The sequence below is a fragment of the Crinia signifera genome, chromosome 4 (genome assembly GCF_055691185.1).
Source record: "Crinia signifera chromosome 4, ASM5569118v1, whole genome shotgun sequence".
Taxonomy (NCBI): Eukaryota; Metazoa; Chordata; class Amphibia; order Anura; family Myobatrachidae; genus Crinia; species Crinia signifera.
In genome coordinates this window covers 320,835,361-320,860,137 of record NC_139220.1, presented here as the reverse complement: position 1 = coordinate 320,860,137, position 24,777 = coordinate 320,835,361, and the positions used below count along the sequence as shown (strand labels likewise).

The following is a 24,777-nucleotide window of genomic DNA, read 5'->3' as shown; positions in this document are numbered from 1 at the left end:
AATCGGGTCCAAAATCGGTCGGTCGCATCGCATGCGACCAAATCGCATGCGATGCGATCGACCCGATTTTTCCGACACGACCACCCCGATGTAAATCGGTGTGGCCGTGCTAGGAAACAAGTACCGATAAGCCTGTGTTCTCAGCCCGAGTACAGGGTGAAATTAGTGCAGCAGTCCCCCGTCCTCCCCTCCCTGTGGCTGCTGCACCTCTGATAAGTCTGTGTTCTCAGCCCGAGTACAGGGTGAGATTAGTGTAGCAGTCCCCCGTCCTCCCCCTCCCTGCTGCTGCACCTCTGATAAGTCTGTGTTCTCAGCCCGAGTACAGGGTGAGATTAGTGCAGCAGTCCCCGTCCTCCCCCTCCCTGCTGCTGCTGTACCTCTGATAAGTCTGTGTTCTCAGCCCGAGTACAGGGTGAGATTAGTGCAGCAGTCCCCCGTCCTCCCCTCCCTGCTGCTGCTGCACCTCTGATAAGTCTGTGTTCTCAGCCCGAGTACAGGGTGAGATTAGTGCAGCAGTTCCCCATCCTCCCCTCCCTGCTGCACCTCTGATAAGTCTGTGTTCTCAGCCCGAGTACAGGGTGAGATTAGTGCAGCAGTCCCCCGTCCTCCCCCTCCCTGCTGCTGCTGCACCTCTGATAAGTCTGTGCTCTCAGCCCGAGTACAGGGTGAGATTAGTGCAGCAGTCCCCCGTCCTCCCCCTCCCTGCTGCTGCACCTCTGATAAATCTGTGTTCTCAGCCCGAGTACAGGGTGAGATTAGTGCAGCAGTCCCCCGTCCTCCCCCTCCCTGCTGCTGCTGCACCTCTGATAAGTCTGTGTCCTCAGCCCCAGTACAGGGTGAGATTAGTGCAGCAGTCCCCGTCCTCCCCCTCCCTGCTGCTGCTGCACCTCTGATAAGTCTGTGTTCTCAGCCCGAGTACAGGGTGAGATTAGTGCAGCAGTCCCCCGTCCTCCCCCTCCCTGCTGCTGCTGCACCTCTGATAAGTCTGTGTTCTCAGCCGGAGTACAGGGTGAGATTAGTGCAGCAGTCCCCGTCCTCCCCCTCCCTGCTGCTGCACCTCTGATAAGTCTGTGTTCTCAGCCCGAGTACAGGGTGAGATTAGTGCAGCAGTCCCCGTCCTCCCCCTCCCTGCTGCTGCTGCACCTCTGATAAGTCTGTGTTCTCAGCCCGAGTACAGGGTGAGATTAGTGCAGCAGTCCCCGTCCTCCCCCTCCCTGCTGCTGCTGCACCTCTGATAAGTCTGTGTTCTCAGCCCGAGTACAGGGTGAGATTAGTGCAGCAGTCCCCGTCCTCCCCCTCCCTGCTGCACCTCTGATAAGTCTGTGTTCTCAGCCCGAGTACAGGGTGAGATTAGTGCAGCAGTCCCCGTCCTCCCCCTCCCTGCTGCTGCACCTCTGATAAGTCTGTGTTCTCAGCCCGAGTACAGGGTGAGATTAGTGCAGCAGTCCCCCGTCCTCCCCCTCCCTGCTGCTGCTGCACCTCTGATAAGTCTGTGTTCTCAGCCCGAGTACAGGGTGAAATTAGTGCAGCAGTCCCCTGTCCTCCCCCTCCCTGCTGCTGCACCTCTGATAAGTCTGTGTTCTCAGCCCGAGTACAGGGTGAGATTAGTGCAGCAGTCCCCTGTCCTCCCCCTCCCTGCTGCTGCTGCACCTCTGATAAGTCTGTGTTCTCAGCCCGAGTACAGGGTGAGATTAGTGCAGCAGTCCCCGTCCTCCCCTCCCTGCTGCACCTCTGATAAATCTGTGTTCTCAGCCCCAGTACAGGGTGAGATTAGTGCAGCAGTCCCCGTCCTCCCCCTCCCTGCTGCTGCTGCACCTCTGATAAGTCTGTGTTCTCAGCCCGAGTACAGGGTGAGATTAGTGCAGCAGTCCCCCGTCCTCCCCCTCCCTGCTGCTGATGCACCTCTGATAAGTCTGTGTTCTCAGCCCGAGTACAGGGTGAGATTAGTGCAGCAGTCCCCGTCCTCCCCCTCCCTGCTGCTGAGGAATGTACAGCAGCACACAGAGCACGGCCAGAGCAGCCCCGGCTTCCGTGTGAGCTAAGTAACTATAAGGAAGCCCAGGGAATGTGAGGGCTGAGTGGCTGCTGATGTACAGGCTGCTGCAGCACACATACACATACCTGCTTCTATCCGTCACCTGGGTCCCTGCAGATAAGAGGCCACACGACAAGATCAGTGTTGCCAACTCTGAAACGTAAAACAAGCAACTGATGACCAAAAAACAAGCCCAATCTAATCCTAAAAAGCCCCAAAACAAGCCCAACTTACATTTGACTATAGATAGGTAGATATTTTACGTATTATTTATACATGTAATGTCTTTACAATGATATTTTATCAGCACAAAACTGGCTTTTAAAGAATACTATAACACTTTCTGCTTCGCCTCATTGATGAGGCAAAGCAGGAAGGGACATCGACAAGATGTATTAACATCTTGTCTGCCGAAGCGGGCGAACACAAACTTGCGCGCTGACTCCTTCCCCATGGCCTGCTGTACTGGGCATGCGTGAGATCTCGCTACTCACGTGAGATCCCAGCGCAGCCCGAAGCTAGCAGCAAGGACAGTGATGTCACTGTTTTGGGTATAGGGCTTCGTCACCCTGCAGCTGTTGAAGCTGATAGCGTCAGGGGGCGGAACAGTCAGCGCTGTGGACCGTTCATACAGTACATTTACCTTACATAGCGGCCTGTGCACACCGGCTCCTTCTTACATGGGGGAGAAGCGGGATCAGTGCACATAACATGCGCCGATACCCCTTCTCCCCCATAGCGCGCCTTCATACATCTGCCCCAATATGCGCTGTGTGTGTGTATCTGTGCCGCGCTGTGTGTGTGTATCGGTGCACATAACATGCATTGATTCCCCCTTCTCCCCCATAGCGCGCCTTCATACATCTGCCCCAATATGCGCTGTGTGTGTGTATCTGTGCTGCGCTGTGTGTGTGTATCGGTGCACATAACATGCATTGATTCCCCCTTCTCCCCCATAGCGTGCCTTCATACATCTGCCCCAATATGCGCTGTGTGTGTGTATCTGTGCCGCGCTGTGTGTGTGTGTATCGGTGCACATAACATGCACTGATTTCCCCTTCTCCCCCATAGCGCGCCTTCATACATCTGCCCCAATATGAGATATTTTACTTTCATTTTTTTCTCTAAAGAAAAATCTCAAGTGAACATTGTCCTTTGTACGCACTGAGAAATATTTACCATACACGGTGCGACAGGCGATGAACGTTTTGTACTAGATCGCATGCGTTTTGAATGCGCTGCAATGCAATCTAGTGAGCACATACTTTTTGTGCTGTGCGATGTGAGCGGGATAAATTGTACCATGTGTGGACATCTTAAGAAAAGATAGAACAATCTTACTACAAGCATCATTGCTAAAATCAGATTAGCCCTACTGAATACACACAAGCCGCAACATAGATAATGGGAGTCATTACCATTTCTATAAGCCTAGTTCTCACCACGCTTATCTCTGTACTGAATAACTGAATTACAGAGAAGCCCAAAATAAAACAAGCCCAAAACAAGCTACTAAAAAAAATTATAAGCCCAAAAACAAGCAACAAGCAACCATCAAAAAAAATAAGCAACTCACGAAAAAAACAAGCCCAAATCCGCTTGTTTCAAGCTGACTTGGCAACTATGGACAAGATACAGCAGCTACAGGAAGCAGTGAGCACTTCCCTGCTACTTACAGACCAGCCCACCCGATCCCTGCTCAGCAAATCATGAGCCAGCTTTGTTTTGCAGCATCCAATCCACGGCGGGCCCTGAGAACAAGGCAACAAGCCCAAAAACAAACAACCAGCAAATAGTTATTATCAATTATTTGTGGACAAAACCAGTGCTGGTGGCTGCCAATCATAAAATATATGCGCTTCAACACATAACTGAACCTTAGAAGCACATACAACACAATCTACTTAATTTTATATATATTTTGGGGGGGCCTAAGGGTGCCGTGGAAAATTTTTATTCTATGGTCTGATCCTCTCGAAAAAGATTGGGAACCCCTGCCCCCAACCCCTTTCTATTCTTAGAGAGGTGAATATATGGTGATGCTCCGGTGGCCATTTTAACTAAGGGCAAATCCAAGCTGGCTATATACATTTTTGCCCACAGTACAGTCTCATACTATGGAAGGTAATGACAGTTCGCAGCTTAATAATCAACTCCTTATGTACTACAAATACACAATAAGAAAGGCACATTACATTATATATCTCTAGGTCTTAGTTATAAACATTTTTTTCATTAATTTTACAGATTAATCAATTGACTGCTGGTTAATATATTTATTTTAATTTTCTCCCACTATATCCTTAACATTAAAGCTGGGATGGGGAACTTTCGTCCCTTCAGCTGTTGTTGAACTACACATCCCAGCAAGCATGGGCAAAAAGCAAAACTGTAGCAGGACATGCTGGGATGTGTAGTTCAACAACATGTGGAGCATCAAAGGTTCCCCATCCCTGTATTAAAGGAAAACATATATATATATAGATTTAGTTTTACCTCCCAACTGTTGCGCTTATCGCGGGAGCGTCCGTTTTGTTTTGGGACGTTCGCGCTTCCTGCCCAAGGCTGGCAGTGTCCTGTGGAGGGGTGGGGTGCAGTTGGAAGTTTCCCCTGTCACCCATGAATCCAAGCTGTGCGCACAGCCTCTATCAGAGGCGTAACTAGAATTTTGCTCCCCCCATGCAAAGAAGTTTCTGGCGCCCCCTCCCCCATATTCATGTTTAAAGTAAACTGCCACAATTAAAGCATACTTGACGACTTTTAAGCTGAGGTACACAAAAAGGAGCGCTTGAAAAAACTGTCGGTATTTTTCTGTTTTTATATCACTGGTGGGTGGTCGCATTTAAACGTCATTATTTTCAAAGCCCACGGACCGGAATAGCACCCTCCTGGCCACAGGTTTCCATCCTTTGCCCCTGAAAAAGGGATTACCATTTTCACAGATGTTGCGGGCCCGCCGCATATGTAGTGAACGTGAGGGGCTTGACAAATCTCTCATGACCATGGGCATAAAATTTATAGAAAGGGGGTATCCGGCCCAAGAAATAGAGACAACTAAAGCGAAGGTGTTGAACTTGTCTAGAGAGGAGTCATTTACACCCAGAACTGATAAACAAAAAATTAATAATAAAATCATCTGGGTAAACAAGTTTCATCCAGCCAGTGCGGAGATGAAACGCATTGTTAATTCCCATTGGCCCATCATCACTTCTGATAAGGGATTGCCCTCTCTACATTCTAAGAAAATCATGAGTTCTTAAGGCCCCCATACACTATGAGATTTATCTGACCTGTAAAATTGCATCTGATTTCCCTTGAATTTCCCCGGCAGCTTCCCAGGAGGCCTACATACAATTTCACACTTGATGTGCCATGTTTAACATCAAATTTGTGTCAGATAAATCACATATGATTTATCACATGTGATTAATCACGTGATTTATCTGACGCAAATTGGATGTGCCATCAGATTTATCTGATGGGATGGCTGTAGGGAGTGGCCTGAACAGTGCTATACCTTGCAGGTATTATGCTGTGTACACACGGTGCAATATGATTGCTAGCGATATATTGCTAGCAATATATTGCCAGGAATCATATTGCTCAGTGTCTCCTTTTCATCAGCGATGAAAAGGAGACACTGCTACTGTCAGGGGGAGGGAGCAGCAGCAGCAGACGCTGCTGCTATCACACGGTGGGAAGGGGGAGAAAGACCCGAACGGAGGAGGGAGGGAGCAGCAGACGCTGCTGCTATCACACGGTGGGGAGGAGAGAGACCCGAACGGAGGAATGAGGGAGCAGCAGCGGAGAAGGGGGGAGGGATGCGAAGGGAGGAGGGAGCAGCAGCAGAAGGGAATCCTTCTGCCGCTGATCTCCGCTGACCTCCTGCTCAGCACCGGGGGAAGCTGCATGCTCCTGCTCTCACGCTCATTAGGGAGTGCACACGGGAGCGCGCAGCTGGCGATTTATCGCCAGCAGCACTCCAAATCACTGGCAATATGGTCGCTCAGCGACCATATTGCCAGTGATTTCAGCCAATATTGCCCCCGCGTGTACCCACCTTTACTGTTCTGAAGAAAGGAGAATGGCGGTATATGTATATGTAGTTCGGGGGGTGTCGTCACTCGTACAAAAAGACACCAAGCATGGTTCCGCAGCGGGAGACACGAACAACTCACTCACGTATTTATATCAGAGACTTTTGATTCGCTCTGCACCTTGATAAAGGGGCCACTTGGCTCTGAAACGTTGGCTTATACTCCATGCCTGCAGTCTTTTTGTACAGCGCCGCCTCCGCCCCTCGAACTATACATAGCAACAGCGCTGCTGTCATCTGGAGGGAACTGTTAGTTTGTTACAGTATTAACATTTTGCTCCCATTATTGGAGTGATGCACCGCGGAGATATATATATATATATATATATATATATATGTATATATGTATACAATGTATGTGTGTATATATATATATATATATATATATATATATATATATATATCAGGGTTGCCGACTTTGAGATTCTCCTCTCCGGGAGAAGCCCGGAGAGGAGAGTTTCAGCAGCCGCTCAGGGGGGCGGGGCTTACGAGTGACATCACTAAGCCCCGCCCCCATGTTATTAAAGCAGCTAATTCATTGATCTCCGTGGGGGGGCGGAGCTAAAATGACGCGATTGTGCCGTTTTAGCTCCGCCCCCTCCTCTGAGACCCGAGGATTGCGGCATTTTAATGCCGCAATCCGGGGGTCAGCGGGGGTCCCCCCTGAATCCGGGAGGGTTGCCCACCCTTCCGGGGGCCGGGAGGGGGTACCCGATTTTCGGGAGACTCCCGGAAATTCCGGGAGGGTCGGCAACCCTGATATATATATATATTAACACACATATACAGGTGTCCATGTTCTGCCTGTGCAACTGAAGACTGCACCTCCAGTATTACAACAGAACAGACAGCATAACCACTAGCAGCAGAGACCTGTGAATGTCTAATGCACACTGACACATATACTGTGTCCGTCTCCTAGCACTAGATAACAGACACCACTGTCTGGCACTTCTCCTCACAAGCCAAAATTTATTTAGTTTTATACGAGCTGGGGAAAGGGGGAGGGGGGGGGGGTCCGGGCCCTGCTGCCCACGGTGTCATTCGTCCAGCAGCAGGGGAGAGGTCCGGGCTCTACAGCCTGTGCAGAGTGCGGACATTCAGGAGAAAGGGAGGGGTGGGGGCTCTACAGCCCGTTCTTATATTCAGCGGCAGGGGAGAGAAAGAGTCCGGGCTCTAAAGCCAGTGCTGCTTGTCATTCCAGATTGAAGCAGGGAAGAGTGTGTCACTGCCGCCCTCTGCCCTCTTCCCTCCAATCGCGCCTGCCCCTTCCTGTGATGCCGGCTGCTGCTACTGTCACTGAGGGGTTGGAGGATGGCCGCGCACCTGAAGGAGGTACCCAGAGTGCTACATATAGATATATCGCATCTGAAACATCGTGGGTGCTAAAAAGCACTCACGATGGCTCAGATTCCGATATATCTTATGTTCTGCAGGTACGACCACCTGATCCAATCTGATGAGCACGGGAACGCGCATCAGATCAGATCAGATGTCAAACACATGCGATTTTCGGCCGATTTCATCCGATTTATCGGCCCAAAGGGCCGAAATCGGCCGAAAATCGCATAGTGTATGGGGGCCTTTACACCCGAGGCAAGAATATAAAAGACTTTTTAGTCAAAAATGACGTCAGCTTTCCACTCCCTGCTAACCCTTCTTTTTTGGGTAAACCCAAGGGGGGTTGTTACAGGTGCTGCGGATGCACTACGTGCAGCTACCTAACCCCGGGAGACACTTTCCATCATCCGTACTCCGGGAAAAAGTTTAAAATCTTTCAGAGGGTTGGTTGTTCCACCAAATTCGTGATATACCTGATAAGCTGTCCTTGTGGCCGACACTATTTCGGCAAGACCGACCGTACATTCAAAGAAAGGGCTGCGGCCCACCGGTCGGCCATCAAGACAGCTTTGGCAACTGGACACAGCGACCAGCCGGTTGCAAGACATTTTGTTGAAGCACGACATAGCCTCACAGCATTGAGGTATCGGATTATTGACCATGTCCCCCCACTTTCTAGAGGAGGGGACAGGTCATTGCGGTTACTCCAGTTGGAGTGCCGCTGGATACATCGTTTGGGTACCCTGGCCCCCAGAGGCCTGAACGAGCACGCAGGTTTGTCGTGCTTTTTATAAAATAAAACGGACAGCGCCAGGTCAGCCCTCATGATAACATCTAGCTTAGCTTGGTAAAGGCACCGTTGAGTACAGCAATCGACACAGAACAGTGTCGACACTGGGCCCGCAGAGCGGTATAACATGTTCCTGTACAGTAAATGTGTAATGCAGGATGCTTTGACATAGAAGGAAACACAGCAGTAACATTTTAAATATATTTTTCTGTATGTTTTAGGGGTTGTTTGCACTTGTAGGTCAACTTGTATGTATATGCACTTTATTAAGCACTGTCACTTTAAATGGAAATGCAGTACATCATTTCAATGGAATCGGCACATCTATCAGAATGAACTTAGGTCTACAGTCATTAGGTCGACCCCACTAAGTCGACTGACAGGAAGGTCGACCTGATTTAAGGTCGACATGGGCCAATGTCGACATGACTTAAGGTCGAATTTGCATAAAGGTCGACATGAGGAAGGTCGACTGGTCATAAGGTCGACATGGGTTTTTCACTGTTTTTTAATCCGAATGTCGACACAGTCGACATGGACACAGTTGGCAATGAGAATCGGACCCTCGCGATGCTTCGGGCACGGTGGCTTGCTTCGCTCGCCACAGCTTTAATAACCTCCTCCACGCCCTAGTGGATGGTAGGGCATGAAATACCGCCTGTCGGCACATGTCGGCTCAAAAAACAGTGAAAAACCCCATGTCGACCTTATGACCAGTCGACCTTCCTCATGTCGACCTTTATGCAAATTTGACCTTAAGTCATGTCGACCTTGGCCCATGTCGACCTTAAGTCAGGTCGACCTTCCTGCCAGTCGACTTAGTGGGGTCGACCTAATGACTGTAGACCTAAATTCATTCTAATAGATGACCGCTTCCATTTCAATGCACTAGGCACTTTAACACTGAATGAAATGTTTTTTTTTTAGAATTGCATGTACATTATGTGATATGTCATATAGTGGACCTTACATTGTTTGTACCATGTTTTTTTCACAGAGTAAAAGTTTTTTTGAAGTGTGATTACCTCTCGTTCCCACGGCCTGTGACGGATCTCGGGTGACGTCATCAGCAGCCGCCGGAGACGCCGGACCAAGCCACGGGAACTGACAGGAGCTGTACAGGTATTTAAACACGTTTTGAGCATTGTTTGTTGTTTGAGCACCTTGATAAAGAGGTGGCCGAGCCTCGAAACGTTGGCATCACAGTTGGGTGTGTGTTTTATTTCCGAGTGCCGCCGACACCACAGAGACATATACAGATTGACAGCCACTAACTGTCAGTGGAGGGCACCGGCTCATTTGCCATTTCATTATAGATATCATCGCTTGGAGTGCCGCCCCCCCAGGACTTATATATATATATATATATATATATATATATACACATATATATATATATTCCAATAGGCAGCACACCTGTATATATATATATATATATATATATATATTCCAATAGGCAGCACACCTGGTAAATAAGTCAATTGGTACTGGTGCCCTCCAAAATAACCCAGGGTGTCTTCGTAACCTTCTCAGAAGCTGAAGCTGACAGGATTCTGTTTGGACAGAAGTTCCAGGATGAACTAGAGACTCTTCCCCTAAATTACCTTTACCGTGATTGGGTTAAGTTGAAACAAAAAAAAATCGATTATCTATACCACGGTATCACATTTAGTGATTACTACAAAGAGAAGAGAATCCCACATGGTTTCAGAGTGAACAATTCCCCTACCATCGGGCGCAATAACTCTACATTTGTTAAACAGTGGATCGCTTTACTCAATAAATGCAGCTTTGATCTGCTCCTACTGGTAATTGAAGAGTCTGCTCGGTAGCTGTCCATTGCAAAAGAACGCATTGCCGAATTTGAACACAAGCACTTGGGCGCTTTCAAAGAAGACGAGTCACAAGATTGGATCAATTGATTGGATAACCAGATTGCATCCTACAAACAGGATTTAATCCAATTTAAAAAAGACAAACTGTCAAAAGTCATTGATGATTACGAACAGAACAGAGTCTACCGCTGGCACTGGTAATAGTGACAGACAGCGCAATAGACGCTTCAAGCCCAGAAACTATCGCCAACTCTGGCAATCTGACTCGTCTCAGGACCAGGGCACCAATAGTGAATCCGATATTCCAACTGACAATCCCAACAGCAGCAGACAATCCCCTTTAGGGGTAGGACCCCATCGCGGACGCGGCGCACGAGAAAAAGGACCCGCCGCGGCGGCCAAAGGCAGAGGGAAGGCAAGTGGAAAAGGTCAGGGCAGGGTGGGTCGCCCACCCCTGAACCCGAGAACCTGATCTTCAATCTCTCACAACACCCCCTGACTAAAACAGAAGAAAGTGTGTTACGACGTGGTTTGTCTTTTGTGCCCACAGTACACCTTGATCCCATGCAGTGGACAATCGAGAAATATAAAATGAATCGTCAACTAAAATTACATGAACACTTCAAAGGTAGCAAGGCTACCCCGACTGGTGACGATACACCCCATCTCCCTGCGGCCCTACGGCATCTCCAGAAGCGCTCTCGCTTCGATCCAGTTTCATACAACGCATCGATCAAGACCTTCAACCGTGTACTTGACCAATCTGTCAATAAGGAGGTGATACGGACGACCACCGGCGATATGGGTTATCCCAACCTCAGTGGTGATGAGTTCCGGGCCCTGAAAAATCTTGCGGATTACAAAGACATTATCATCCGCCCCACCGACAAAGGCGGGGCGATCGTGATCCAGGACCTGTCTGATTACTCTAAAGAACTTTACCGTCAACTGAGTGATGTCAAGGTTTACAGACTACTCAACCTTGACCCTACCCTGACGTTCAATAAGCGCCTGCTCGACCGTCTGAATCTGGCCGTGAGTATGAACAAAATTGACCGCAAGCTGGCGACGGCATTGTATAATGACACCCCGACGGTGCCGGTTTTATATTCACTCCCCAAGATACATAAATCGCTAGTGAACCCCCCTCATTTCGGCTAGGGGTGGGGTCTTTCAGAAGGTTTCAACTTACCTTGATATGATTTTGCAACCATGCATTGTTAATCATCCGAGACATTTACTTGACACTACCGCTTTTCTTAATAAATTGCTCAACATCACGACGATACCTGCTGATACCATACTGTGTAGCATGGACATTTCCAGCCTTTACACAGTCATCCCCAATGATGAAGGGATGGCTGCTGTTAGACGGCTGATACATGACAATCCATGGTATACCGGTCCTGATGTGGATCTTGTGATAGATTTACTTGAAATGGTTTTGACATGTAATTACTTCCTATTCAATGGTGCTTTCTATGTTCAGACATCAGGGTGTGCGATGGGGTCTGCCGTGGCTCCATCGTATGCGAATGCTTATATGTATGCCATAGAGGATGATATTTTATTTAACAACCATGATTTCTTTCCCCATTTGCTTACTTATCAGAGGTATATAGATGACTTGTTCATTATGTGGACAAGCAGTGAACAAGCATTAGTAGCTTTCATAGAAACACACAATAGGTCCAACCATCCGGTACAATTTACCTTTGACATAAGCAGAGAGCAGGTACACTACCTGGATGTCCAGGTCAATCTCAAAGAGGGTAGTCTGTCCACCGAATTATACTGTAAACCCACCGACCGGAATACGGTCCTACATGCCAATAGCTTTCATCCGACCAACTTAAAATTCTCACTCCCTTACTCCCAATTCCTCAGAGCAATACGCATATGCTCTGATAGACAGATGGCCATCACGCACATTGACAGGATGATTGACAACTTTGCATTGAGAGGATATATGAGAGGCCACAACTTGCCTTGGCAAAGGCCAAAGCACTCCGGTCCACCCTAATCTGTAAAACCAAAAAGACACTGTCCAATCGGTTCCCTTGGGTCAACCACTACAATGTAGCAAGTAAGGACATTAAAAAGATTACCAATGAGACATGGCCAATAGTTAGCTCTGACCCTGAGCTTAACCTGCAGGACACCAGGGTGATGCCATGCTACAGCCGTGGCAGGAACATATGCGATATTTTAGTCAAGGCTGACATCACGGGTCTCAAACAAGCGACCTCGGAGCAGAGTGGCTTCTTACAATTACGTAAGGGCTGCTTTCGCTGTCTAAACTGCGCGGTATGTCCATCATTGATTACCGGCAGAGATTTCCCGCATCCCCATACCGGCTTTCGTTTCACCATCTGCCACCGAGTCACATGTACGACTAGATTCATTGTATACATTATAACATGTCCGTGTGGACTTAGCTACGTCGGTAAAACCGAGCGTACACTACGCGAGAGGATGGCATCACACAAAACTGCAATCAGGGCAGCGATTACGAGTGGGCATAGTGAGCAACCGGTTGCACGGCATTTCGTGCAATCCGGGCATAGTATCGCTACTCTCAAATACATGAACATCAATTATGAACCGCCCCGTTTGAGATGCGGGGATCGGGGACTTCGCCTCTTACAAAAAGAAGCCCGCTGGATTCACAGACTAGGTACTCTCTCACCCAGGGGCCTCAATGAATCTGCGGGACTTCACTGCTTTCTCTGATATTTATTTCAACTACTGTTGCATTTACTTGCATGACACCATCTGCATTGCGATTGACACGCACCCAGCCCGACGCGTCCCCCCTTGGTTCACTGACACTGTGACGCTTGTGTAGCTACACGCATTGAACAGTTCCGCTATGCATCAGCCCTTTACTATGTGATTATGTGATTATCTGTTTACTTAAAGGTATATGTCACTTTTTGCAGGCTGTCAGAATACTGTAACCATGGTAACCGGCACGACATGATGATGTCATCAGTGGGCGCGTCTGTTCGGGCTCGGCAACCCGTGGGCTTTCACGTGTGATCTGGTGGGGTTATAAGGTATGTTTCTTTATGCTTTCTGTTGTTCCTGATGAAGATGTGATTCTAATACATCGAAAAGGTTTGGACATTTACCTGCGTTGTGTTATTCATTTATTCGCCGTGCGCTACCTGACTCATATATATATATATATATATATATATATATATATATATATATATATACAGGGCTATTTTTCAGCCGGAACGCCGTTCCTGAAGCTCAAATTAAAAATGACGTCATCAGCAACGGCGTTCCGGAACCTGCTCCACCCGCATCGCCTGCCCGCACCCCTCTCCCCTGCCCGCTGTTTATGGATGAAGTCCAGGAGAGAGACATGCAGCAGTAACATTCACGTCTCACGCTGGACCACTAGCCAATGGGCGCTTGCGGTCCAGCAGCCAATCAACTGGTGGCTGCTGGACCGTGAGCGCCTATTGGCTAGCGGTCCAGCGGGAGATATGAATTTTAGCAGCATGTCTCTCTCCTGGAGTCCGGGGAGCGGAGCTGGAGGAGGCTCGGGCCGGGGCCTGCAGAGCCACCGGGGTCATGCGAGGCGCAGCGGCAGAGGAGGATGCCGCTTCCTACCGGGTGCTAAGCCTGCTGCTAGGCTGCAGAGCAGAGGCCGGGGAGGAGGCGGCAAGACCCAGGCTCATGGTGTTCCGGGGGGAGGAGGACGCGGAGGCCTCCACGGAGCCAGGGGCCGGAGTGGAGGAGGTGCCCGTGCGAAGAGACCAGCGGTGCCCTGCTAGTGCTGGAGGCGCCCGAGGCCCGGAGGCTGGAAGAGGAGGAGGACGCCGCAGCAGCAGCGGAGGCCGTGGAGGGACAGGCCGGGGCGGCAGCCCGGAGGGGAGCAGGGAGGAAGGGGTCGCTGAGGATTCTCTAGGATCTTCCGGACCAAGAGCTGCGCTGGATCAGGGGCTGCTGCGGACAGGAGAGGATCTGGTGACCTGGGAGGCTCTGGTGGCAGCCTGACTGACATGTCCAGGGAGCGGGAGCTGGACAGGTGAGAGCTTGTGGGCCTGCAACCCTTCATTGAGCATGAAGCCCCTGGCATTGAGCATGTAGGTAAGTGGCACTTAAGTGTCAAATGTGTAATGGGCATCTCTGTGTGGGCCATATGTATAACAAGCATCTCTGTGTGTGGCATATGTATAACGGGCATCTCTGTGTGGGCCATATGTATAACGGGCATCTCTGTGTGTGGCAAATGTTTAATGGGCATCTCTGTATGTAGCATATGTATAACGGGCATCTCAGTGTGTGGCATATGTATAATGGGCATCTCAGTGTGTGGCATATGTATAACGGGCATCTCAGTCTGTGGCATATGTATAACGGGCATCTCTGTGTGTGACATATGTATAACGTGCATCTCAGTGTGTTGCATATGTTTAATGGGTATCTCAGTGTGTGGCATATGTATAATGGGCATCTCAGTGTGTGGCATATGTATAACGGGCATCTATGTGTGTGGCATATGTATAACAGGCATCTCTGTGTGTGGCATATGTATAACGGGCATCTCTGTGTGTGGCATATTTTTAATAGGCATCTCTGTATGTGGCATATGTATAACGGGCATCTCAGTGTGTGGCATATGTATAACGGGCATCTCAGTGTATGGCATATGTATAACGGGCATCTCTGTAAGTGGCATATGTATAATGGGCATCTCAGTGTGTGGCAAAGGTATAATGGGCATCTCAGTGTGTGGCATATGTATAATGGCCATCACGGTGTGTGGCATATGTATAATTGGGCATCACGGTTCGTAGCATATGTATAATTGGGCATCACGGTGTGTGGCATATGTATAATTGGGCATCACGGTGTGTGGCATATGTATAATGGCCATCATGATGTGTGGCATACAGTATGTATAATTGGGCATCACGGTGTGTGGCATATGTATAATGGTCATCACGGTGTGTGGCATATGTATAATGACCATCACGGTGTGTGGCATATGTATAATGGCTATCACGGTGTGTGGCATATGTATAATTGGGCATCACGGTGTGTGGCATATGTATAATGGCCATCACGATGTGTGGCATACAGTATGTATAATTGGGCATCACGGTGTGTGGCATATGTATAATGGGCATCACAGTGTGTGGCATATGTATAATTGGGCATCACGGTGTGTGGCATATGTATAATTGAGCATCACGGTGTGTGGCATATGTATAATTGGGCATCACGTTGTGTGGAACATGAATAATTGGGCATCACGGTGTGTGGAATATGTATAATGGGCATCTCAGTGTGTGGCATATGTATAATGGCCATCACGGTGTGTGGCATATGTATAATTGGGCATCACGGTTCGTAGCATATGTATAATTGGGCATCACGGTGTGTGGCATATGTATAATTGGGCATCACGGTGTGTGGCATATGTATAATGGCCATCATGATGTGTGGCATACAGTATGTATAATTGGGCATCACGGTGTGTGGCATATGTATAATGGTCATCACGGTGTGTGGCATATGTATAATGACCATCACGGTGTGTGGCATATGTATAATGGCTATCACGGTGTGTGGCATATGTATAATTGGGCATCACGGTGTGTGGCATATGTATAATGGCCATCACGATGTGTGGCATACAGTATGTATAATTGGGCATCACGGTGTGTGGCATATGTATAATTGGGCATCACGGTGTGTGGCATATGTATAATTGGGCATCACGGTGTGTGGCATATGTATAATTGAGCATCACGGTGTGTGGCATATGTATAATTGGGCATCACGGTGTGTGGCATATGTATAATTGGGCATCACGGTGTGTGGCATATGTATAATTGGGCATCACGGTGTGTGGAATATGTATAATGGCCATCACGGTGTGTGGCATATGTATAATTGAGCATCACGGTGTGTGGCATATGTATAATTGGGCATCACGGTGTGTGGCATATGTATAATTGGGCATCACGGTGTGTGGCATATGTATAATTGGGCATCACGGTGTGTGGAATATGTATAATGGGAATCTCTGTGTGTGGCATATGTATAATAAGCGTTACGGAGTGGGGTATATGTATAATGGGCCAGTGGCAGTAACATAACACTGGTTGCAATATAATGCAGGTTGCAAAACTGCGGTATAAAGTAGTCTTTTCCTGCAATGCTGTGCCCCTTGCAGTGAGGCTACACCCCTGTTTTTTGAGCGCGTGCCTAAGGCGCGAGCATATTGTCCACTTTGCTGCTGGGGATTGTTATGTTACAGCCACTGTTGGGAGGAATTATATGTAGTTTTTTATGTAATGCCCCGCCCCTTTTGTAGCTCCTCCCACATAGTCGCCCACTTTCTGCCCCGCCCACAGTTCCTGAACCTATTTTCCTACAAAAATAGCACTGATATATATTATATATATATATATATATATATATATATATATATATATATATATATATATATATATATATATACACACACACATATATACACACACACACACATATATACACACACACACCATGTTATTTGACATCTCTGGAGCTGTACCTTTATGGATATTAATATTGATCTAGTGAGATTTTTTTTTGTTATAACATTTTATTTTCTTGCATTTTTCCACATATAAACATAGAAAGGACATTTACAGTTCATGGTTCCTGCTTGTTTCATCACATTGAAATTTAACTCACAAAAACATATTATTCACATTATTCGCAATTTGACTCCTCTTTCCTCTAACTCCAATTTCTGTCTTTATCCTTTATAAACATATTATATATATCCACATGGTTTAGTAACCGCATTCATATCTGGGGTTTTATCCGTCTCATGATACTTCGTTATTTTGATGAGGAGCCTCCTCCGATATTTTTATCATATCGACTAATACAGTGGTTCTCAAACTGCTATAAGCACATGAATAAGAACAGCATGCCCCTTTACAGAATAAAATTCCGGATTTTTTGACACCAAAAAAACTTTATTTTAAAAGTTCACTTTCCACTTCACCATGAAAAGATGGCGATTTGCTACACGGTGACACGTGGCGAAAATCACTTAGAAAGATGGCGAAAAGTGCACGTTGAATAGGGTGATTCACTTTCTGACCCAAAAAATCACCTTCCAATGAATTCGCTGTGAAACATGGCGAATTGGCCTCATTAAGGGGTGAATTTATGAAGCTTGGAGAAGTGATATCTATCCCCATAAAGAACGTTATGAGCAAGGTGATAATGGTTCAGCCAATCAGCTCTTACCTGTCAATTTACATATTGTAGCTGATTGGCCAAACCATTATCACCTTGCTCATAACGTTCTTTATGGGGATAGATAACACTTCTCCAAGCTTCATAAATTCACCCCTAAATACTGCCCTATGTGTTTTCTAGAGTGGTGCTCTCTACATTTCCTCCTAATACGATGTGACACCCTCTGTGTACAATACTATTTTATTGCTTGTGTACCTCCCATTCCCTCCCCCCGCCTCCCTCCCCCCCCCCCCCCCCCCCCCGCCTTTCCATCTTCTTCTATTTCATATAATTTCCTTGGATTTTATTTGGATGCAGCATACCCTCCAACATTTTAAGGGTAGAAATCGGTACACATTCGAGAAGGGGGCATGGCCTTGGATAAAGTGGGCGTGGCCACACCCCCTTTCCGAATGTTCACTGGGCATTTTTGCACCCCCCACCATCCACATCTACCACACGCACAGCAACACTGCAGGCACTGCTTGCTGGTGGGTGCGTGGGACGAAGAGAGTGCTTCTTCATCCGGCCTCCAGCTCTTTTAATATAAAGCCTGCCAGCCTGGGATCTTGAAGTTCCTGGAGGGGAGGAGCTGCGCTGCGCACTGTAGATAATGGATGGAGTCATACTCGGGAGGCAGGCAAGGTTCCTGGCCGGCACCCGGCCCCTCTGTTAAGGTCGCGGGCAGAAGACACGTCACGCCCGCGACCAGACACTTGAGCCCAGGCCCAGTCAGCGTCACAGCCACCCAGCCCCCCTGTGGTCACGGTCGGATGTGACACATCACGCCCACGACCAGAAACCGGCACCCACAGTCACGGAGCGGGAGCAACAGTGGATGCTGTTAAAGCTCCGCTCCTCCTTTCTTTGACCCCAGGAGCCGGACTCCAGAGACAATGGAGACAATGGCAACTCCATTGACTCTGGCAGATAAATACCGGTACAATCGGTACATCCATTTTTAGCCAGTACAGACCGTAAAAAAACTGTACTGTACCGGCTAAATCGGTACAGTTGGAGGGTATGATGCAGTATATTTTTACCCCCCTTTATTACTTGTTTCTTTCTGTGCTGTAAAAGGATAGATACTCCCAGTTCATGAATGCTGGTCTCATCCCCATGTTAATTCTTATAAAAAAGAAACCTTATTTGCATGTATTTCTTTATATTTCAATCCTTATGCTACTTTCCCCTGACCACATTTCTGTAATTGTCCTTCTCTACCACAAACAAAACTACATAGGATCACACATAAGGACAAGGGACACATCAAACACGGGGGACTCATTGCCTTCTAACCCTTATGATTCATAATTGCCTATAAGTACTGCCATCAAAATGTCATACTGTTCACCTCAAGCTGTTCCATCTGCCTCCTTATTGCCCAGGTGGTGTTATCATAGAAACATAGAATTTGACGGCAGATAAGAACCATTTGGCCCATCTAGTCTGCCCCTTTTTTATCCTTCAGGTAATCTCAACCCTTTTTAATCCTTATTTCTCTGTAAGGATATTCATATGCCTATCCCCAGCATGTTTAAATTGTTCTACATACAGCCGCATCACATTCTCTCTTACACTACGCTATATAATCCCCATTTTTTGTAGTATTTAATAATACCCATTTCTATACCTGGGAGAGTAGCTTTCCTTTCCATATATATAATTCTTAGAATCATATTTTCCAGTTCCCTTATGGGCGGCGCTGATCGCTTGATCCAGTGGTATAATATTAGCTTATTTGCTACCCCCACAATCACTGTCAGTGTTGGTATAATTTTCCTATTTCCTGGGCCTAAATCCCATCTTTGCATGTAGAACAGAAGGCGTGCCTGTGGGTCTTTGACAAGTCTTAATGAAAACAGGTGGTCTAGTGAGGTTGCGTCTGTGACGGTGATTCTAACAATATCAAGCAATAATATGGGGACTGCAATATCCTAACATTTATGAAAATACATAATGTGAATGTGTTAGGAATATCACAATGATTGTAAGTAATGCATCACGATCGCCATTAATCAATTTCTGATTCTTTCATGAAGCTAAACTACAAAAACTGCGTATTTAAATGTCGTACAAGATGATCGCGAGACATTAGCAACATAGATGTGCAAACTCAACTTCCACAAGCTGTATATTACACATCTCAGTACTGGCACCAGCAGAACAGCTGTATATTACACATCTCCGTACCGGCACCAGTAGAACAGCTGTATATTACACATCTCAGTACCGGAACCAGCAGAACAGCTGTATATTTCACATCTCCGTACCGGCACCAGCAGAACAGCTGTATATTACACATCTAGTACCGGCACCAGCAGAACAGCTGTATATTACACATCTCAGTACCGGCACCAGTAATACAGCTGTATATTACACATCTCAGTACCGGCACCAGTAGTACAGCTGTATATTACACATCTCAGTACCGGCACCAGCAGAACAGCTGTATATTACAGAGCTCAGTACAGGCACCAGTAGTACAGCTGTATATTACACATCTCCGTACCGGCACCAGTAGTACAGAGGTATATTACACATCTCAGTACCAGCACCAGCAGAACAGCTGTATATTACACATCTCAGTACCGGCACCAGCAGAACAGCTGTATATTACACATCTAGTACCGGAACCAGTAGAACAGCTGTATATTACACATCTCAGTACCGGCACCAGTAGAACAGCTGTATATTACACATCTCCGTACCGGCACCAGTAGTACAGCTGTATATTACACATCTCCGTACCGGCACCAGTAGTACAGCTGTATATTACAGAGCTCAGTACCGGCACCAGCAGAACAGCTGTATATTACACATCTCAGTACCGGAACCAGTAGAACAGCTGTATATTACACATCTCAGTACCGGCACCAGCAGAACAGTTGTATATTACACATCTCAGTACCGGCATCAGCAGAACAGCTGTATATTACACATCTCAGTACCGGAACTAGTAGAACAGCTGTATATTACACATCTTAGTACCGGCACCAGCAGAACAGCTGTATATTACACATCTCAGTACCGGAACCAGTAGAACAGCTGTATATTACACATCTCCGTACCAGCACCAGCAGAACAGCTGTATATTACACATCTCCGTACCGGCACCAGCAGAACAGCTGTATATTACACATCTCAGTACCAGTACCAGCAGAACAGCTGTATATCACACATCTCCGTACCGGCACCAGCAGAACAGCTGTATATTACAGAGCTCAGTACCGGCACCAGCAGTACAGCTGTATATTACACATCTCAGTACCAACACCAGTAGAACAGCTGTATATTACACATCTCCGTACCGGCACCAGCAGAACAGCTGTATATTACACATCTCAGTACCAGCACCAGTAGTACAGCTGTATATTACAGAGCTCAGTACCGGCACCAGCAAAACAGCTGTATATTACACATCTCCGTGTCGGCACCAGCAGAACAGCTGTATATTACACATTTCCGTGCCGGCACCAGCAGAACAGCTGTATATTACAGAGCTCAGTACCAGCACCAGTAGTAAGCTGTATATTACAGAGCTCAGTACAGGCATCAGCAGAACAGCTGTATATTACAGAGCTCAGTACCGGCACCGGCAGAACAGCTGTATATTACAGAGCTCAGTACCGGCACCAGCAGAACAGCTGTATATTACAGAGCTCAGTACCAGCACCAGCAGAACAGCTGTATATTACAGAGCTCAGTACCTGCACCAGCAGAACAGCTGTATATTACAGAGCTCAGTACCTGCACCAGCAGAACAGCTGTATATTATAGAGCTCAGTACCGGCACCAGCAGAACAGCTGTATATTATAGAGCTCAGTACCAGCACCAGCAGAACAGCTGTATATTACAGAGCTCAGTACCAGCACCAGCAGAACAGCTGTATATTACAGAGCTCAGTACCAGCACCAGCAGAACAGCTGTATATTACAGAGCTCAGTACCAGGAGAAGCAGTACAGCTGTATATTACAGAGCTCAATACCGGCACCAGCAGAACAGCTGTATATTATATAGCTCAGTACCGACACCAGCAGAACAGCTGTATATTACAGAGCTAAGTACAAGCACCAGCAGAACAGCTGTATATTACAGAGCTCAGTACCAGCACCAGCAGTACAGCTGTATATTACAGAGCTCAGTACTGGCACCAGCAGTACAGCTGTATATTACAGAGCTCAATACTGGCACCAGCAGAACAGCTATATATTACAGAGCTCATTACTGGCACCAGCAGAACAGCTATATATTACAGAGCTCAGTACCAGCATCAGCAGAACAGCTGTATATTACAGAGCACAGTACCGGCACCTGCAGAACAGCTGTATATTACAGAGCTCAGTACTGGCACCAGCAGAACAGCTATATATTACAGAGCTCATTACTGGCACCAGCAGAACAGCTGTATATTACAGAGTTCAGTACCAGAAGAACAGCTGTATATTACAGAGCTCAATGCCAGCACCAGCAGAACAGCTGTATATTACAGAGGTCAGTACCAGCAGATCAGCTGTATATTACAGAGCTCAGTGCCAGCACCAGCAGAACAGCTGTATATTACAGAGCTCAGTACCAGCAGCCCCATCACCACTGTATGTTGTTATATTGCAACTCTAGTTCCTAACAGACATTTCGTCCCAGGGAAAAAGTGCCCCAAAATCCACTTGTCAGACCGCTCCAGACTATTAGGACTGATTTATAAAAAACACTTCTCACACTAGGAAAAAATTGTATCCATTGCATGCATATTGTGGTGTTACAAGTTACCTTAATTATATATGAAATATGCTGCATTCAGGCCCTCAGAGTGACTCAAGGGATTAATAAGTACAGATGTAGCAGGTCTTATCCTTGCTGGCGATCCACCAGCAGCATGTTGCTGACTGAGACGCGCGTGCGTCCCCCACGCACGCGCGTCTTAGTATCCGGGCGGCGAGGCGGACGCATTACTGTCCGCCTCCCGCTCGAGAGGCAGGGGGGACCCGAGGCACTGCGGGGGGGGGGGGCAGCACCGTCGGAAGAGGACGTGCGCGCGCGTCCCCTTCCGGCATACAGATGGCGGGGATACAGGTGATGGCGACGCCATCGCCATCACCTGCAACGATGAATCCCGATACATCTGTATTGTCTTTCTAGTAACACTCTACCTGCATTCACAGCATTTTTAGTTTCTCTCCTGTGTGACTCCTCTGATGTATAACAAGCTGTGACTTATCAGAAAAACATATGCTGCATTCAGAACATTTATATGGCCTCTCTCCTGTGTGACTCCTCTGATGTATAACAAGCTGTGACTTATAAGAAAAACATTTACTGCATTCAGAACATTTATATGGCTTCTCTCCTGTGTGACTCCTCTGATGTAGGACAAGATGTGACTTCAGGGTAAAACATTTGCTGCATTCAGAACATTTATATGGCTTCTCTCCTGTGTGAATCCTCTGATGTAGGACAAGATGTGACTTATTGGAAAAAGATTTGCTGCATTCAGAACATTTATATGGTTTCTCTCCTGTGTGACTCCTCTGATGTACAACATGATGTGACTTATGGGAAAAAGATTTGCTGCATTCAGAACATTTATATGGCTTCTCTCCTGTGTGAATCCTCTGATGTGTGACAAGATGACACTTCTGAGAAAAACATTTGCTGCATTCAGAACATTTATATGGCTTCTCTCCTGTGTGACTCCTCTGATGTAGGACAAGCTGTGACTTCTCTGAAAAACATTTACTGCATTCAGAACATTTATATGGCTTCTCTCCTGTGTGACTCCTCTGATGTAGGACAAGCTGTGACATCTGGGAAAAACATTTGCTGCATTCAGAACATTTATATGGCTTCTCTCCTGTGTGACTCCTCTGATGTAGGACAAGCTGTGACTTCCGGGCAAAACATTTGCTGCATTCAGAACATTTATATGGCTTCTCCCCTGTGTGACTCCTCTGATGTCTGAGAAGATGTGATTCATATGTAAAGCCTTTGTCACACTCAGAGCACACATGTGGTTTCTCTCCTGTGTGACTCCTCTGATGTATAACAAGATGTGCCTTACAGGAAAAACATTTGCTGCATTCAGAACATTTATATGGCTTTTCTCCTGTGTGACTCCTCTGATGTATAACAAGATGTGCCTTACAGGAAAAACATTTGCTGCATTCAGAACATTTATATGGCTTCTCTCCTGTGTGACTCCTCTGATGTATAACAAGCTGTGACATCTGGGAAAAACATTTGCTGCATTCAGAACATTTATATGGCTTCTCTCCTGTGTGACTCCTCTGATGTAGGACAAGCTGTGACTTCCGGGAAAAACATTTGCTGCATTTAGAACATTTATGTGGCTTCTCTCCAGTGTGACTCATCTGATGTATGAGAAGTTGTGATTTATATGTAAAGCCTTTGTCACACTCAGAGCACACATGTGGTTTCTCTCCTGTGTGACTCCTCTGATGTATGAGAAGCTGTGATATATATGTAAAGCCTTTGTCACACTCAGAGCACACATGTGGTTTCTCTCCTGTGAGGCTCATCATGTATGAGGTGAGAAACAAATTAGTTGCTGAAGGTTTCTTCTATCCAGAAAATAAAATTGCTTTTGTTCCTCCTCCTGAGGTGTAAGGAGATGATGTATTTAGTTGGCTTGATCGGAGAATAATGTCCCTTTCCACGTCGTCTTAGTTAGAATCCTGCTCCTTATATGTCCTGTAAGAAAGTTAATATGTAAAAGCATAATGGTTACCAGGATAACACTACTTATATTGTATAAGATATATATTTATACACAATAACAAGTATCAGTCACTGATTATATATTCGTGTACAGATGTGTCCACATACATCCAGCCTCCTTGTGCGTTAAACAGTCCTTCTAGTCCTGCCATGCTATAGCAGGATTGTAAGAGCCGAGCATATTTTTATTAAAATTCGTTGCAAAGTGCTAGGGGCATGACCTTGGCAGCGTGGGAGTAGAACAGGACTCGCCAACCTGTGGCTCTCCAGATGTTGTGAAACTAAAAACCCCATCATGCCTTGCCACAGTTTTGCTATACGGGAGTGTTAAAACTGTGGCAAGGCATGCTGGGATTTGTAGTTTCACAACATCTGGAGAGCCACAGGTTGGCCTGTCCTGGAGTAGAAGCAAGAGCTCCCTGGCTGATATTCCCTTCCTGATAGCTGCAGGGCGGGAAGCACCGGCAGACATCGACGTGAGAGGAAAGCAGACAATACCTGCACCCGCTGCTGTGTAACGCTCCACCGAGCTGCCATTCATGGGAGCCGTGGGCCCAGTGGTCATCTGTGAGGCTGCATGAGCACATTGCTTACCAGCGGCCAGGAACCTTAATTCTGTAAGGACCTAGGTGGTCATGCCAGCAGGAGACAGCGTCAGATGCCTGGAAGTGGTGGGC

General features: G+C 47.0%; 1 protein-coding gene across 1 annotated transcript in view; it reads right to left on the bottom strand.

Annotated features, from left to right (window-relative positions):
* The window catches only part of LOC146075937 (uncharacterized), a 56,828-nt gene extending 32,396 nt beyond the window's left edge, over window positions 1-24,432 (bottom strand). Inside the window, exons 1-2 of the mRNA XM_083185636.1 lie at window positions 22,664-24,432; window positions 5,779-5,785 (exon numbers count right to left, since the gene is read on the bottom strand). Of these exons, the coding sequence (XP_083041762.1) occupies window positions 5,779-5,785; window positions 22,664-23,904 (1,248 nt within the window). The 5' untranslated portion in view covers window positions 23,905-24,432. The remainder of the gene's footprint in view (window positions 1-5,778; window positions 5,786-22,663) is intronic.
* Window positions 24,433-24,777: the final 345 nt, after the last annotated feature.